This window comes from Phlebotomus papatasi, chromosome 2 (assembly GCF_024763615.1).
Source record: "Phlebotomus papatasi isolate M1 chromosome 2, Ppap_2.1, whole genome shotgun sequence".
In the NCBI taxonomy this organism is placed as follows: domain Eukaryota; kingdom Metazoa; phylum Arthropoda; class Insecta; order Diptera; family Psychodidae; genus Phlebotomus; species Phlebotomus papatasi.
This window is the reverse complement of record NC_077223.1, coordinates 56,705,814-56,721,610: the sequence shown is the minus strand read 5'-3', so window position 1 is coordinate 56,721,610 and position 15,797 is coordinate 56,705,814. Positions and strand designations below refer to the sequence as shown.

General features: G+C 33.3%; 2 protein-coding genes across 2 annotated transcripts; both read right to left on the bottom strand.

Moving 5' to 3' along the window:
- Positions 1 to 36: 36 nt before the first annotated feature.
- On the bottom strand, positions 37 to 6,803 carry LOC129801836 (uncharacterized). The gene is made up of 2 exons (XM_055847194.1): positions 5,647 to 6,803; positions 37 to 923 (listed from the first exon to the last, which is right to left on the bottom strand). Exons 1-2 carry the CDS (start codon positions 6,667 to 6,669, stop codon positions 150 to 152), a joined length of 1,797 nt encoding a protein of 598 aa, XP_055703169.1. The 5' UTR covers positions 6,670 to 6,803; the 3' UTR covers positions 37 to 149.
- A 153-nt stretch (positions 6,804 to 6,956) lies between these two features.
- Positions 6,957 to 13,446, bottom strand: LOC129801844 (GTP-binding protein 128up). Its single transcript, XM_055847210.1, has 3 exons — positions 13,258 to 13,446; positions 12,238 to 13,196; positions 6,957 to 7,091 (listed from the first exon to the last, which is right to left on the bottom strand). Exons 1-3 carry the CDS (start codon positions 13,297 to 13,299, stop codon positions 6,989 to 6,991), a joined length of 1,104 nt encoding a protein of 367 aa, XP_055703185.1. The 5' UTR covers positions 13,300 to 13,446; the 3' UTR covers positions 6,957 to 6,988.
- Positions 13,447 to 15,797: the final 2,351 nt, after the last annotated feature.

The following is a 15,797-nucleotide window of genomic DNA, read 5'->3' as shown; positions in this document are numbered from 1 at the left end:
ATTTAGGTGAGATTTCAATTAAGTCTATAATGGAAATACTTAGAAAGTTGTAAAATCCAACATTTACTCTTTTATTGTCTATATTGAGACATTTTACTTAAATTACAATTTATATTTTATTTTAACAAATAAATTAGAATATCTTGTATTTATTTTCTGCTGAATACTTTTCCTGTGAATCTTCTGAAGTGAAGAGGAACATTGTCGCTGGGTAGATCACTCGGTGTTTTAGATGAGTGTTTGGATGAATTGTGAGTGAATTTCTTAGGAATTGGGCCTATGATTTCAATTGGAGTTGTTCGGGGAATCTGAGGAATTGGCACAAATCCTCTTAGTCTCCAGGATTGATCTTGGTCTAGCATGATGTCTCTGGATTCTCTTGTGCCGCCTTGAAGTGGAACTTGAGGAATTGGATAAGGATCTTCTCCACGTTGAAGTGTCCACAGTGGAGATGGTCTGAAATCAATGGGAAGTGAAGTATCGCTTATGAAATTTTCAGTATGATCTTCAGCCGTTTTTTTCTTCAAATTTTTACGATATCGCTTTGATTCAATTGAGGGCTCTTTTGCTTGATGAACTTTTCCAGGTTCTTCCGCTTGGAATTGGTCACGTTTGCCAGAGGACTTTGAATCTGCTGAAGATGCCCTAACATTTCTCAAAGTATCAACATAGCGTAGAGAACCTCGAAAGGGACGCGTCTGCTCTCGTTTTGTTGTAGCTGTTATCTCTTCAAAGTCCTCCCTTCGTTCAATTTTTGTTGAAATTTTATCTACAATTTTCTCAATGAGACGTTTCTGCATATTACTTATCTTAGCAGCTATTGCCGGGCTCACAGCAACTTCCTGGGGTATAACCAGAGTATTGCTTTCCTTTTTCAGTTCACTTAACACTTCTTCAATCATATCACGGTGATTGTTATCAACCTAAGAGATAATGATAATAAAACTATTTAAAGGTTTAACGGCTTAACAAGAATCTTTCTTAAAAATAGTTTATTAAAATATTCCAATGTAATCAGAAAATACCTCAAGATTAACTACACTGAGAGAAATCCGAAAAAGTTAAAATAACATTCCGAAAATGTTAATTTTACCCTGCATTATTGATCCGAAATCGGTGTAAATATTATGCCTTTTAGGTGTATTATGGGCTAAATTTACCGTTTTTCATGTTAATTTTACTCTTAAAAAGGTGTAAAATTAACATTAAAAAATGTTGATAAATTTTTACACCTAAAAAGTGTTAAAGTTACGAGGAAAAAAGTTAGTCGCACCCCCTTTTTTTCTCAGTGTAGCATTCCATTTGGACATTGCATTACAAGGTGAGGAGGGTAACGCTTTACAATTTGTCTTGAATATCAATTTAAAAACATTAAAAAATGCAAAAAATGTATTAAATTTTAACCCTTGAATGACCATAAGGGCACCATTATCCCAATTATTTAATACGGCCTTCTAAAGTTATGTTTTGCTCTAAGAAAACAAGAAAAACTAATTTTTTTGACCGCCAATTTTTGAACTTCTCATCCTTATGGCCTCTACACTAGAGAAATTTATGTCCATATTGAAGAATTTTTCCTACACAAGCGCAGGGAATTTGCTCCAATATGAACATAAATTTCTCTAGTGTGTAGGGGCCTTTAAAGAGTTCAATTGCTTAAAATGTCACGCTTTCTGTTAAAATTTTAGCAATTTTTCAGAGTTTGAATTGAAAAAGAAATGCTTTAAAACTTAATATTCTATTTTTTTTTGCTATTTGTTTTTCATAAAATCAAAATAGTCTCAGCTAAATATCGTCGGCTCCAAATAAGACTATTGTAAGTCTACTTACAGTAGTATAAAAAGATGGTATCATTGGATGCAGAAACCTTAGATCTACATCCCCAGAAAATTTTATGTTGATTAATTTCTTCCTGCAAAAGTTACTAAAAAAAAACTAAAAATAGTTCGGAGCATTTTTCGAACCTATTCCAAACAATATTATTGTAAAATGAGTAACAATTGTATTCACTGGAAAATATTTAATCTTTAATTATGGTAAAATAGTTTACAATACTCTAATCAATAATAATAATACAATACTATAACTTGGAGTTTTATAGAGTAAAATCCGAGCGTTTGCATGGAAATACAATTGTAAATGATAATTTCATGTAAACAAGACGTTATAAATTTAACGCGAAGTCAATAGTCAATTCGCCATTATCAAAATAGTCAAAAAGTTTAAAAAAAAAATTGAAGCAAATTTCTACGCAAAAATTAATTAAATTTGACCATGTAGGGTGGAATAACCAGTTCTCGCCAGTGCCCCACTTCTCGCCACTTACATTGAAATCGCTATTTTTCGCAATTTATGAAATAAATGAGTCGCAATTTTTTTTGTATTGTTTCTGCTTCTACGCATAGAATCGAAAAATAATAATTATTCGTTTTGGATTCACGATTTTGATCACTTTTTAGAGCAATATTTTAAGCAAGTGCATCGAATTCAACATCTCTTACCAAATGTACTAAGTGTCGTCAAATTTTCATCAGGCCAAAAATACCTATTTGGGTAAATAATTTGTCTATTGAATATTTAATTGTATTTGTGGAATACATAAAATTTGTATTTAGTCAATTAATATTTCATTTTATATTATTTTTGTATAAAAATGAGGCATGGCGAGAAGTGGTAATATTCTGGAATTGATTTTAACATCTGTCGCCACATCTTTTCAATAGGCGACGCTAACTTCACTTCGTACATTCTCAGTTGTCAAATCTGCATTGTTTACTTTCTGCAAAAGCCCCATAATTTGATTTCTCAAATAAAAGTGAAGAAAAATCATTTAAAGAGAGTAATAATAAAGTGATCACAAGGAAAGAGAAATGGTGAATGTATTCTTTTCATAGCATTGCCTAAAATAACCGAGTGTGGTTCTTTTCAAGTGGGTGGCGAGAAGTGGTTACAAATTTTACAAAACTGGCGAAAAGTGGTAAAAAGTGGCGACGAAATGGTTATTTTTGCATTATTAATAAAAATCAGTTTTTTAAGTAGTCCAGCGTTATGTTCTAGGATTATTGTTTTCACGTATCTAGAGCCAATACATCTAAGTAACTTTGTGTCAAATTTGATTTATCTTGTAACAAGGATTCAAAAGTTATGATTAAATGAATTTAATTTTTTCCTAAACATGGCGATAGCCGGTTATTCCACCCTAATAATTACAATTTCACAAAAAATAGTAGATAAAAATTTTACATAACAAGAAATTTATCAATCATTAGTATTGCTGCTACAAGATTTAAACTAAATTGTTGAAACCAGGGGGATGACATTAGCTCTGAAAAATGCGACCAGTTTTAGTGTAAACTTTTCCCTGTTTTTGCACACATTTCACGAGATATCTCCGAAACTACGTAGGTTGCCAATTTGAGGTTTTCGGTTGCCCATTCCGTGTTAAATTGGCTTTTATTTTGTATTTGTATTTTTTGCTAATTTATTCCACAATGACAGAAAACACCGAATAAACTCCAAAGTTTTTTCGGCACGTTAGAAATATATGGGAAACATAGGAAACGTTATGGCCCTGGTTGAAACTATGCTCCATTTATTTTTTTTTAAATCGGTTATATCAAATTCAAAATAAATAATTTTCTATTGTAAGTCATTTTAAATTACAGAGTTCTGATTTTTTTCCAAATTATAGTATTATATGTCGACTTATCACATGCATCTTGTTAAAAATTCCGCGCTAGATTATGATAAGTCGAGGTACATTAGGGGAGGGTGGGGCAGTTAACGACGGGGCAGTTTCTATTTTTGCATATTCTTCATATCTCTTTGAAAGGAATGAAATAAAACCTTTATGTTACTGAAGCGATAACTGAGACCAATGTTCATAAAAATAATTAATTTCGTGACGCTTCTCGTTTAAGTTCTATAATTGATTCTAGAAAACTGCAATAAAATGAAACTTTTTATAATGTTTTATTTTCAACTATTTCTGAACTATTGCACTTATCTATCGAAGTAAAATAATTGTATTAAATTACCAGTGGTTTTATGATTATTATAAGGCATTTAGCGTTGAATGAAATTTAAGGCGGTTCTCATAATTTTCAATTGAGTTCCGAAAGTTTGTGAGGGGCAGTTTCATGCAAGCAGACGGAGAACTTTTCTGTGTCCAATAATTTACTTTTTTAATCAAAATTATCTTAAAGTGATCACTGAAAACGTTTTGTAGTTGTTTTTGTCGATAAAGTTCGAAATTTTGGGAAGTAGATTTCCTAAGAACTCATTAACAAAAAAATTTTTAAAAAAAACAATCTATCAATGACATTTAAGTGCTTAAAAACGCTAAAGTAAATTGTTATAATATTTTTCAGAATGTTTTCAGCAATATATTATAAATTTTTTGTAGTATTATGACAATTCAAGATTTAAAAATACTATTATAAAACTGTTATACTAAAAACGACATGTTCTAAGGCGATATATTGATCCATTTATGTTCAGAATTAGCTGAGAACTACAAAAGACATTTCTTTCGTATAAAAAATTAAAGAAAATTGTTCAATTAATGAGAAATAGAATTGGAAAGTTGTGGCGATATCTTATCTTCAATGTATGATCAATTAGAGTTAAAATTCTGTTATAAAGTTCTTGCTCGATTATATTTTTATGTTTTAAAGTTCTAGAAGACTTTAAAATAGTAATTTCAATCAATTCTGGTATTGCAAGTTGCATATAAACACATTTTATCTTTCTTAAAAATTACCTCATATTTATCTTGAAATTACCCCGCAACGGGGGACTTTCACGCATTCTGCCATTCAAATAAAATCATCTTCTCCACAATAGATCAATGAAATTAAAGGATTATTGTTATTATTAATAACAATAATCCTAATAATAACTCTAAATCCAACTGTAACTCACAGAATATATAAAGTTTTAATTCTGTTTATCATATTTTTACAAAATGGTCTCAAAATCCATTCTGCGATTTAGGGGTAAAAGTGCCCCACCCTCCCCTACACATTTTTCTGACTTTATTAAATTTTCCAAAAAAAAACATTAATAAATAGGCATTTTTTTACATTTTCCACCAATGGCCTCTACACACTAGAAAAAATTATGTCCATATTGAAGAAAATTCCCTACGCTTGTGTAGGAAAAAGTGTGAAATATGGACATATTTTTCTCTAGTGTGTAGAGGCCATAAAACTGCAATTGTGTATGTTTCATGCGGAAGCACTTAAATTTTTCTGCGATATATTGCAAGAAGTTGAGGTAAACTAATTGCAGTAAAATTTTTATAGCTTAATATTGTATCTCAAACTTTAAACTTCTCTCCTGAAAAGTTGCATTTTAGACTTACAATAGTCTTCCTCGGAACCGACGATATATCCAATTAACATCATTATTTAGTTAACATCCTTTTATTGGAATGAAAAACATGGACAAAATTTTATAACTTAATAAAATTACCGCGGCTTAAACTGTGGAAATATACAGTATATTATTTTTATTGATAATAAATAGGAAATTAACCCAAATATTTATAAAAGTAGAAAGACATTGAAAAGTTGTCAATGTTACCCTTCTCATTAACCCTCCATTATTTTAAATTTCTTTAAAAATAAAGAAGAATTTCCTTACAATTTGCTTAGTGTTGAAGTTTTGCAGATTATTTGCTGGAAGTCCTTCATTTTCATTTGTCCCATTTTTCTTAAAGAAACTTTTTCTCTTAGATGGATCATAATATAAATTACGTTTAGAAAAATTCCCTGGCATCTGATTGGGTTTTCCGGTGACATAAGTCTCAGGAATAATCTCATTCTTTAGGATTTCACTCTCCCTAGGGGTCGTACTTGTTGTAATTTGCGATGCTGGAGTGCCAAATCTTGTTCGATTTCTGTACAATTCTTCAAGGAAACGCCTATTATCGCTATTGGTTACTTTGAAGATGGGCTTTCCATCCGAAATATGCGAGGGTTCAGTTTGGGTTTCATTGATTTTGAGAATTGGCATAAAGCGCTTCCTATTGGAGTTATTATACTTGTATCTATTGATTTGTTTTGGAATCTCAGGAGTTGTGAGACTAGGACCGTCTTCAGAAGTTGTAGCCCTTGTTTCTCGGGAGGTTTCTTGTGGGAAAACAAGAATAAGTTCATCTTCTGGTTGATCACCTTCAAAGGCTCTCATAAGGCGATGCGATGATATATTCTTGGAAACTTCCGTTGGATAGATTAAGAGAACACCATCAGTATTTTCTCTATTTTCAATTGTGGCAGTTGGAGTTTCTGTGGTAAGATCTCGATCAAATCTCGCTTCTTCAGTGATTAGTTCATCCGTAGAATTTTCGTCAGTTGCATCTGCTGCACTTTCAGTTGTACTTACTTCATTTTCAGTAGTAGCTATGTCAGTTTCCTGTGACTCCTTGTCATTTACCGTTTTTTGGGCAGATACGGTAACAGAAAAACTACAACAGCGCGTATGGGTTTCGTCAGAACACTGCAAAATCCGCGAGAAATACCTTTCATCTTCATGTGATGCACGAAAAACACCACGACACATATTAACTGGCAAACACGGACACATATCAATATATTCCTCTGCCCAGGAGTCCATAATATCCCCAAAGAGCACTCCCATGATCCCCAGGTACATCCAATACTTCATCTTGAGAGCACAATACTTGCCACCAATTATAGATATGGACTAAGCGCCCGATGGCACAATCAACACTCTTTTATACGGATACTTTACTCCCGGATCCCCCAAAAACAATTTCACACACACCAATTGTTCGGATACCTCCAAAAAGTCCCGTATGTTTGACCATGTTGCTCAATGAGAAATTTCATTGAGAGGGAAAATGACCATAGCTTATCGGCAAAAATATTTTACGAACTTGATGAGTATAGAGTCCATTCTTTCCAGACGATAAATTAAAGACATTAAAGGGCTATTATCTTCTCTTGTTTTATTTTCATTTATTTTAGATTTTTTTGACAATCTGAACCACATCTTCATCATTTAATATGTGATCGATGCCAACTTTCTGCGGTTGATGCTTCACTGATGATCCCCACACAAGGGCACTGTGAAAGAGAAGGAATAAGATATTTTTCAGAAAGACTTTCTATCACTTATTTCAAAATGTCATACACTTTCACTTTTGTATGCGAAAACTTGTTCAGGGTGTGTCGTTCAACCCTTTAGTTAATATATCAATAGTAGCATGAGTTAATATTGAGGTAAAAATAGCTTTATTTTTAACTCAAATATGTTTTTTTCATCAGTTTAGTCTTAATTTAATTAATACGTATTATCTGCAAGGATTTTCTGTAATCAAAGGCGTTGCCCATAATTTTAGTAGCAGAGCCCAGCAAGTACCAAATCCATGATCAAAAGTTCTTAAGGAACGCTCTTAGTAGAAATCAGCGCCGAACTGACCCAGCGGGTACCAAATGCTAACCAATTTCAATTTAGCTGAAAACATCTTTATTTTCAATTGAATTCTGCTAACTTTAACTTTACTTCGCAGCAGTACCATTTCCATATATTTGGTTAGCACTTTTTTTTTGAGGACTGCTGACCGGTCAGCATATTTTTGCTGATCGACTCAGCAAAAAATATTCTGAAAACGTTGCTTTTTTCAGCTAAATGTGCTCGCTGGGAAGGACGAGGGCGAAATTTGAAATGATGTCTGTTGATGTTTAAGAATATTTTTAAAGAATTTTATTCTCCATTGGAACGCTATTCGAACTTAAACCTTAAAAGAACGATTGGGTCACCGGTGACCTAAGAATGAAATTTTTCGGTCATCTAAAGTTGTATTTTGCTCTGAAAAATAAGGAAAAATTATTTTTTCTGACTCCCAATTTTTGACTCTCGTCCTTAAGCCTCTATCAGGTAAGACCGTCTCAAGACGGTTATTCTAAATTGCATTTACTGCAATAATATTACTTTTTCGAAGTTAAAATATCTACAGTATCTTCAGTTATAGTCTCACTAACATTTTTTCTTAACCCTCTAACAGTATTTTCTTTAATATGCAAAAAAGTAGTAAAATAATTTTGTCCAGTGTAATTAATGGTCCAATAAACTCAGAAAAAAACCATCCGTTCTTCATTATCTCTTTTCGTTTGGGCGCCAGGTGAGAAAAGGCAAACACCGCCTGGAAACGATCATTTCTGTTTAACCCTCTAACGGTGTTTTCTTTAATATGCGAAAAAAGTTCTAAAACAATGTTTTCTAGGATAAGTATGATCCAATAAAGTCGAAAAAGCCATCCATTCTTCATTATCTTTTTTAGTTTAGGCGCTATGTGAGAAAATATAAATTTTTTTTGAAACTCTTTTTGCTTCTAAAATTCACATATTTAGTTTTTTTCAATTTTTTTTAAATAAAATGTACAAAGTAGAATGACATATCTTTCAGTAAAAAATAAATTTATTATAGTCAGATAACTTTAAATCGGTATTTTTATGGAAATTGGAAATGAGATTTTTGAACAAATATTTTTTGTTGCTTTTTCTCTGACTTGTCACACAAAACTGGGAATAGCAACAAAACGAAGAGTCAAAAGGAGTTCAAACTTTGAAGAGATGTTTATAATACTATTACCGAGGACACTATAGCACTTTTACATAAATAAAACCTTTAGGGTAAGTGTGCCAAATTTCGGCATAGTTGCATGCAAGCGCCAAAGTCTCAAGTTTGAAATGTAATATTTTTAATAGAAATTGAATTATTTTATTACTTCTTCTTAAGGAGTGTTCACTGGAACTTTTCAGACAGTTTATCATCTTTATTTTCTCTAAAATCATTTTTAGTACATTTTAAAATGAATAAAAATGTAGAAATAGCATTGGTGGCCTATACCGGCCACCTTCATTATTATAGTTCCTTCTCCCTCCGGAATTCTACCAATTTCTTTTTCAACTCATCTTGTTCGTCGATGCGACATTTTTTGTTATTTTTTGGATAGTATAATCTGTAGATGCAAAAACTGAAAATTCATGGAAATTCGACGAACAAAAAAGAGGCCGAAATTGCAAGCTTGCCGGAATTTGGCACACTTACCCTATTGACGCTGTAAATGTTATTTTTGTGAAGACCGCCTGGAGGCGGTCTTACCCGTTAGAGGGTTAAGGCATCACAAAAGACTGAAATATTTTTAATGAAAAATAGTGAACAAATAGTAAAAGGGATAGATAATCCTAACCGGCTTATGTATGTGAGATTCTTAACATGAGCTAACTCGGAATGCATGCAAATTCGATTTAGAGCTAAGTTGGAGGACATCATTCAATTATCTTGAATCAAATTCATGAAATTATACTAATTTTGTATTTAAACCAACATATTAAGGATTTGGATGGAGTGACAGAAAAGTGATATATGGCTGAAATGTAGACCAGAATGTTCTCTATAATTTTGCCGAAGAATTTGATGTTATTGGTTGCTCAGTAGCCGAGATAAATAAGGTTGTTTGTTTCTGAACTCGTTTTTTCGACCAGAGCGCCCCAAGTGTTCATTTGATGAACTTCAACTATATCAAAGAATTGTTGTATTTTGTGAGACTTTCCATTTAAAACCCTTTTTTAAGTGTCTTGGTGGAGTAGAAGCAGTCAAATTGGCACCTGAGTGATTTCAAAGTGTTATTATGGGAAAAATCAATTTTTCACACTTAAACAGCAAAATCGGACAGACGGCGTAGTCTGAGCGGAAAATGATGTATGGACGAAATGTAGACACAAATGTCCTCTACAATTATGTCGAAGTAATCATCAGAATCGGTTAAGCACGTGTCGAGATAATTGAGGTTATGTGATAATGAAATTGGTTTTTCGACTGTGGCGCTGCTGATGTTGGTCATACGAAGTTCAAATGTTCCAAAAAGTTGTAGCATTTGGTGAGATCTTTTGTTTAAGCCATGACTTATCAAAATCGGTCAAATAGAACTGGAGATATGATTTTTTGAATTTCGTGAAATTTGACCCCTCATATCTCCTTGTTATCCGAATTGTTTTCGGGAATGGAATTTTAGTAATTTTAGCCCTTCAATTACTTGGAAAAAATAGTCCGACAGAGATGGAAATACATTTTGTTATTGTTTTCTTGCTTCGCGAAAGGTCATGCAAAATTTTTGTTCAAAATGGCGGACGAAAAATTCGACATCCCGTCGAATTTGTCAAAATTAGCCTTTTCCCTCTTTCCTTTGAATTCTGATTGCCAATTTGCTTTCTTGGATAGTTATTCTATCTAAATCAATAGTCTGTCATGTAATAATCTAAAGAATTTAAATTCAGTGACCGTTAAGACGTGTGTTTGACAGCGGCTCACCGCGCCCCCATAATAGTTAAAAATTCTTTCTTTTAAAAAAAAAACATCTATTAATCTGTATTAAACTAATTCAAAAATATGAACATCCTACCTCAAGTATTTCTAGTACATTGACTGAATGGGTTAATTTAGAAAATTGAAAAATCTTCATTTTTATAATAGCGGTCCTAGCGGTGGTTTTGTGAACTTGTGATATTAGAACGGGAAGTGGCATATTTCACGAGAGCTTTCCAAAACGCCTTCACTTTTTAAATTCTGACAATTAGAACCGGAGTTATGGGCATTTTAAGAAATTTTTTTTGGACCCTTATAGCTCGGGTCGGGTGGGTCGAGAGATCTCAGGTTTGGTATTTATCGAAAGTTCTAAGGGTCAGCTAAAACGTACTAAAATTTGAGCTCGATCGATGCCATCGGGGCGGAACCATTGAGAAAACAAAAAGGGGGGGTATTCAAAATGGCGGAAGGAGGGGTGGGGGGGTCAATGCACCAAGTTGCAATTTTCATACGATATATTATAACCTTTGCCGAAAACCGCAAATCAATATCTTTCTTAGTTTAGGAGTTATTATGCTCCAAAGAGCGGCCGGCCGGACGGACGGGAACGGTTTTTAGCCACCCATATATTCGTGATTAGGAAGTGTCAAAACACATTCTGGCAAAGTTTGGGGCCGATTGGAGGACATGAGATTTTGTTAGGATTATTGAGAATCTCACCTAATTGAGTCTTATCATGATATACACTCAGTCCCGGCATTAAGTCCTTCGGGATTACGCACCTGACGGAATAATGCACATACAATTATGAAAGTTTGCCTACCCTTGGGAGTCAATTTATGAAATTTATGAATTTCGACGTGGTAAATTTAAAAACATTTTGCTACTTTTTTAGAATAAAACTTTAATTTCTTTTATTAAGGTAAATTTTTTAAATATTCTAACCATTTAGTGAAGAACTCTGGCCAAAAAGTACTGTTGGTTAATGAATTTGTATTAAATAAGGTAAAGTACCCTTTATTCGACCGGTTCCTCTATTCGACCGGTAGATTTATTTATTCAATTTAATTATATTTGCTATAATATTTTGTGTATGATCTAGCATTAATAGGTCAAGTATTCTTTAAATAAAACGAATCAGTGACAAATTCATAGAAATTGATGAAATTCACCATCAAATATTCAAAAATTGACCCACCGGTCGAATAGAGGAACCCGGTCGAGTAAGGGTACTTTACCTTAGTTGAATCTTTTTGTTTGAACTACTTTTACTTCGCGCGAAATTCGTTCTATGGCCGATTTATTCACAAGAAAGCCCCTGTGGGGTGGGTATGCAAATTTTCTCAATGCTTTAATGCCATTTCGCGTGTTTTTTCGGTCCCAAAATTGCACTGTGAGAAATCCGAAAAAGTTAAAATAACATTCCGGAAATTTAATTTTACCCTGCAGTATTGATTCAAAATCGGTGTAAATATTACCCTTTTTAGGTGTATTAGGGGTTAAAGTTACCCTTTTTCATGTTAATTTTACCCTTAAAAAGGTGTAAAATTAACATTAAAAAATGTTGATATATTTTTACACCTAAAAATGTTAAAGTTATGAGGAAAAAAATTAATCGCTCCCTCTTTTTTTTCTCAGTGTGTGCATAATGCCGGGATCTAGTGTAATTTAGCTTTACGGATTAAAAAGCTAAATTAATTAATCCCAAATTTCAAAGCTGCCCCACATTCAAAGGTGCCCTAATTTATTTTTGTATCTGTAAATCTCAAAAGTGGGCAGAAGTATTAAGTGTATGAACATAAATAAAACTAAGTAAAATATGAATTTTGGAGAATATTTCTTTTTGATAAATTATAATGCTTCTAACTTTGTAAAATCCAAAATTATTATTTGATTACTTACTACTTGAACTCCTTGGCAATGGATCGATGGAGTTTGTTACAAAAGTCCTCCACTGAGGTCCTTTCAGAGTGCAGAACAACGGGAGAACTGTAGTCCGGGAGCTGTCCTTTGGGTTTCGTATAGATACGAATGAGTTTAAGATATTCCCACATTAGTTCCAACAAATCGTCAAAGTTCCAACGGTGATGGGCAGAAATGGGAACACAATGGGGAATCTTGTAGATGATGTCCAATTCCTCAATGCTAATCTGATCGATCTTGTTGAGAAGGTAGATGCATGGGATGTAAATGCGATTTCCTTCAATGACGTCAATGAGGTCATCGCTAGTAGCATCATAGCGTAAAGTAATATCGGCATTGTGGATCTTATATTCGGATAGGATGGTCTTTACGGTGTCCAGATCGAGTTCCGACTGAGCTACAGTTGCATTGAGATTGATGCCACCTTTATCTTTCTTGCGGAAATGAATGTTGGGTGGTTGCTTGTTCAGTCGAATGCCAAAGCCTTCCAATTCATGTTCAAGGAGCTTCTTATGATGCAATGGCTTCAGGACATCAAGAACCATGAAGATCAAGTTGCATGTTCTGGCGACAGCAATCACTTGTCGACCACGACCTTTACCATCTTTTGCACCTTCAATGATCCCAGGCAAATCCAATAGCTGAATCTTAGCGCCCTTGTATTTAATGCATCCGGGAACAGTAGTCAGAGTTGTGAATTCATAGGCTGCCACTTCGGAGTATACCCCAGCCAGGTTAGACAATAAAGTGGACTTCCCAACTGATGGAAAGCCCACAAATCCCACCCGGGAATCACCCGTTTTAGCCACCTCGAAACCCTGCTCGCTAGCACCTCCGCCACCCTTTGGGGTGATAAGTTCCCTCCTCAATTTAGCCAGACGAGCCTTTAGTAAGCCCAAGTGACCGGCCGTGGCTTTGTTCTTCTGAGTTCTGGCCATCTACAGAAGAAAAACAAGTGAGTCTCTAACCTTATCTAACAAATTCAGATTTTCCTCCTACCTCCGACTCAATGGCCGCGATTTTCTCTAAAATCGTACTCATATCGGCTAGATTACAAATTCAACACTTATTTTGATCAAGAAAAACCACAAGAAAAGGGAGAAAATTCACATTTTCTTCACAAATTTGCCAACATTGCGCGTGGAGGATTTTTGCGATGAAACACTGAAGAGACACGACCTGAAGTTGGCTGCAGTTGAAATAATTTTTAAATCCAAAGCACGTGGTACAATTTTTAACGGACTTAGATACAGGGCAATCCAAAAATCGCCAAAAATAACAAATTGATAGGGCGAAGTGGGGCAATTTGAAATTGAGTTTTTTTTTATTGAGAAGTTAAATTGCATTATTATACGGCTCAGTTCCACTCTAATAATAGGAGAAAAATCCTAATTTCAAATTTAAAAATTTGAAAAAAAAAATTTATTTAAAAATAGGTGAAAAACCAAGGGGGAGGTATTTGGGTGAAAATGTGCACACCACTTCTAGGCACTTCCACAATTTGTAGGAAAAAGGCCTTCACACTTCTAAAATTTCGCAACACTCTCGAAAATGTTGCAATACTTCCAGCACTTCCTGCACTTCATGCACGTCTCATACTTAGAAATCAATAATTTGTCAACCCTTTAAGGACGATTGGAACACCGGTGTTCCATAAGGAAAATAATTTTTCATGACTACCTAAAGTTATTTTTTTCTTATGTCTTTACATAATTGTAAAGTAGAAGGTTGAAGGAATCTAGAATATTTTTTGCAAGTCTCTAGCTATTTGCTATGTAGGGTAAATTGAGCTAATTCAAAACCTGCTTCAAATGGAAATTTTTCGCTACTCCAAATGGAAACGTCACTGTTTTCATGATAAATACAGTACTAAATTACTATATTTATATATTTTCTATATCTCAGTTTCATTATTTAGTTAAATTTGCTTCAAATAGGGCGAAAATCCATTCATATTCACAAATTTTAATTTGTTAATTTCTCAGTCAGAAAAATTAAAAGTGTACCTTTTCACCATCGAATTTTTCATCGATCGACCATGTTTTCCAATGAAAAACACAATAAATTGACTGTTGTTTATTTGTTTTGTTTAACATTTATTTGATATTTTTGGCTAATTTTAGTTAAATTAAGTGCTAATCTTTATTGTTAACGGTACGTGAAGTTTTCAAATGGAATAATTACTTATTTCGTGAACAATAAGGTTATTTATGAAGTCTCTGCAAATGCTTCAACAGGAAACCCTGAAAATATGATTTTTTTTGGAGAGATTTTCTTATTGTTTTAGATGGGAAAGGAGAAAAGATCAGAAATAAGAACAAATCCTGCACTCAGGAGCAACTCAACAAGGTTTTGGAAGCCTTTCGTCGCGGTTTCACTTACACTGTTTGTCTCCAATAAGAAACTTTCCCTTGTCTTCATTTGGATTAATATGTTTCCAATAGAAGCATTTTACGCTCGCGTATTTTTCTTGTATTTAAGAACTTTTCAAATTATATTTAAAGAATTTTCACTAAACAGTAACATTCTAGAAGAGTCAAGGAACAAATTTATGTAATTCTCTTTACAAAAATTGAAGAAAATTTAAGTTGAATCTTCTGTCAAAGTTAAAGCGTCTGGAAATGGTTTTGAATTAGGACATTTACCCTAGCAAATATTTAAGCTCAAAAATGGCGAATTTTTAAATTCTTATATTGAAAATTGATTTTAATTATTTTTTATACTTCCAATTTTTTTTTAAGCAAAACCGTTTTGGACTACAATACTCAAACATAATATTTTTCATTAGAGTGAAAATTACGAGTCATTGGTATCGTCAGAAAAATTACCTATTTTTTGGGCTATTTTTGTCCCTATCGTTTATAGAGACAAAAAGTACACCAAATCAGACTCTGTTGTCTATTCGAAGGTTAGATGTTAGACGTTTCACAAGTTTTGTTTATCGGTTTAATTCAGAGGTGTGCAAGAAACTGTTGTAGGATTCGAAACAACGTTGAATATTGAGGTAATACTTCTTTAAATTTCACAAATAACTATATTTCAGGGATATGTAATTCACAATTGAATAAAATGCGTCTTCATTCTTTGATTAATTGCACAGGACTCAATTTGTCACCAAATGGGTTACTACATTTTCACGAACATAAATTATTTCCCACACTGTTGAAACCGAATTAACGTCAAAATAAGTTTGTTATATAGTAGCGTTTTGACCGTTGACGTACATGTTTCATTTGACGTTAATTCGGTTTCAACGGTTTCTTACACACCTCTGGTTTAATTTATATTGCTGATTTTCGGTCAGCGAAAACTGTCTCGTCGTTAAAGGGTTAAAATGTTTTTTTTTTTAATGGAAGTCCATCAGATACATCTTTCCAAAATTAGTCTAAAATTAAATATTACAAATGCACCTTTTGTTCCACATTTTATAAAAGTCCTCAAAACCACAAATCGACCTTTTTGACGAATACTTTTGGCATTGAAGAGATGTAAAACACTAAAAACTTTCCAGTATTTGCGAAAAGGTAAACAAAAATTGG

Coding starts and splice junctions, on each gene's coding strand:
- LOC129801836 (XM_055847194.1), bottom strand. CDS start 6,669: ATGAAGTATTGGATGTACCTGGGGATCATGGGAGTGCTCTTTGGGGAT. Junction 924..5,646: donor ACTTCAACACTAAGCAAATT/GTAAGGAAATTC, acceptor ATTATCTCTTAG/GTTGATAACAATCACCGTGA.
- LOC129801844 (XM_055847210.1), bottom strand. CDS start 13,299: ATGAGTACGATTTTAGAGAAAATCGCGGCCATTGAGTCGGAG. Junction 13,197..13,257: donor TCGCGGCCATTGAGTCGGAG/GTAGGAGGAAAA, acceptor TTTCTTCTGTAG/ATGGCCAGAACTCAGAAGAA. Junction 7,092..12,237: donor ATTGCCAAGGAGTTCAAGTA/GTAAGTAATCAA, acceptor TCTCTTTCACAG/TGCCCTTGTGTGGGGATCAT.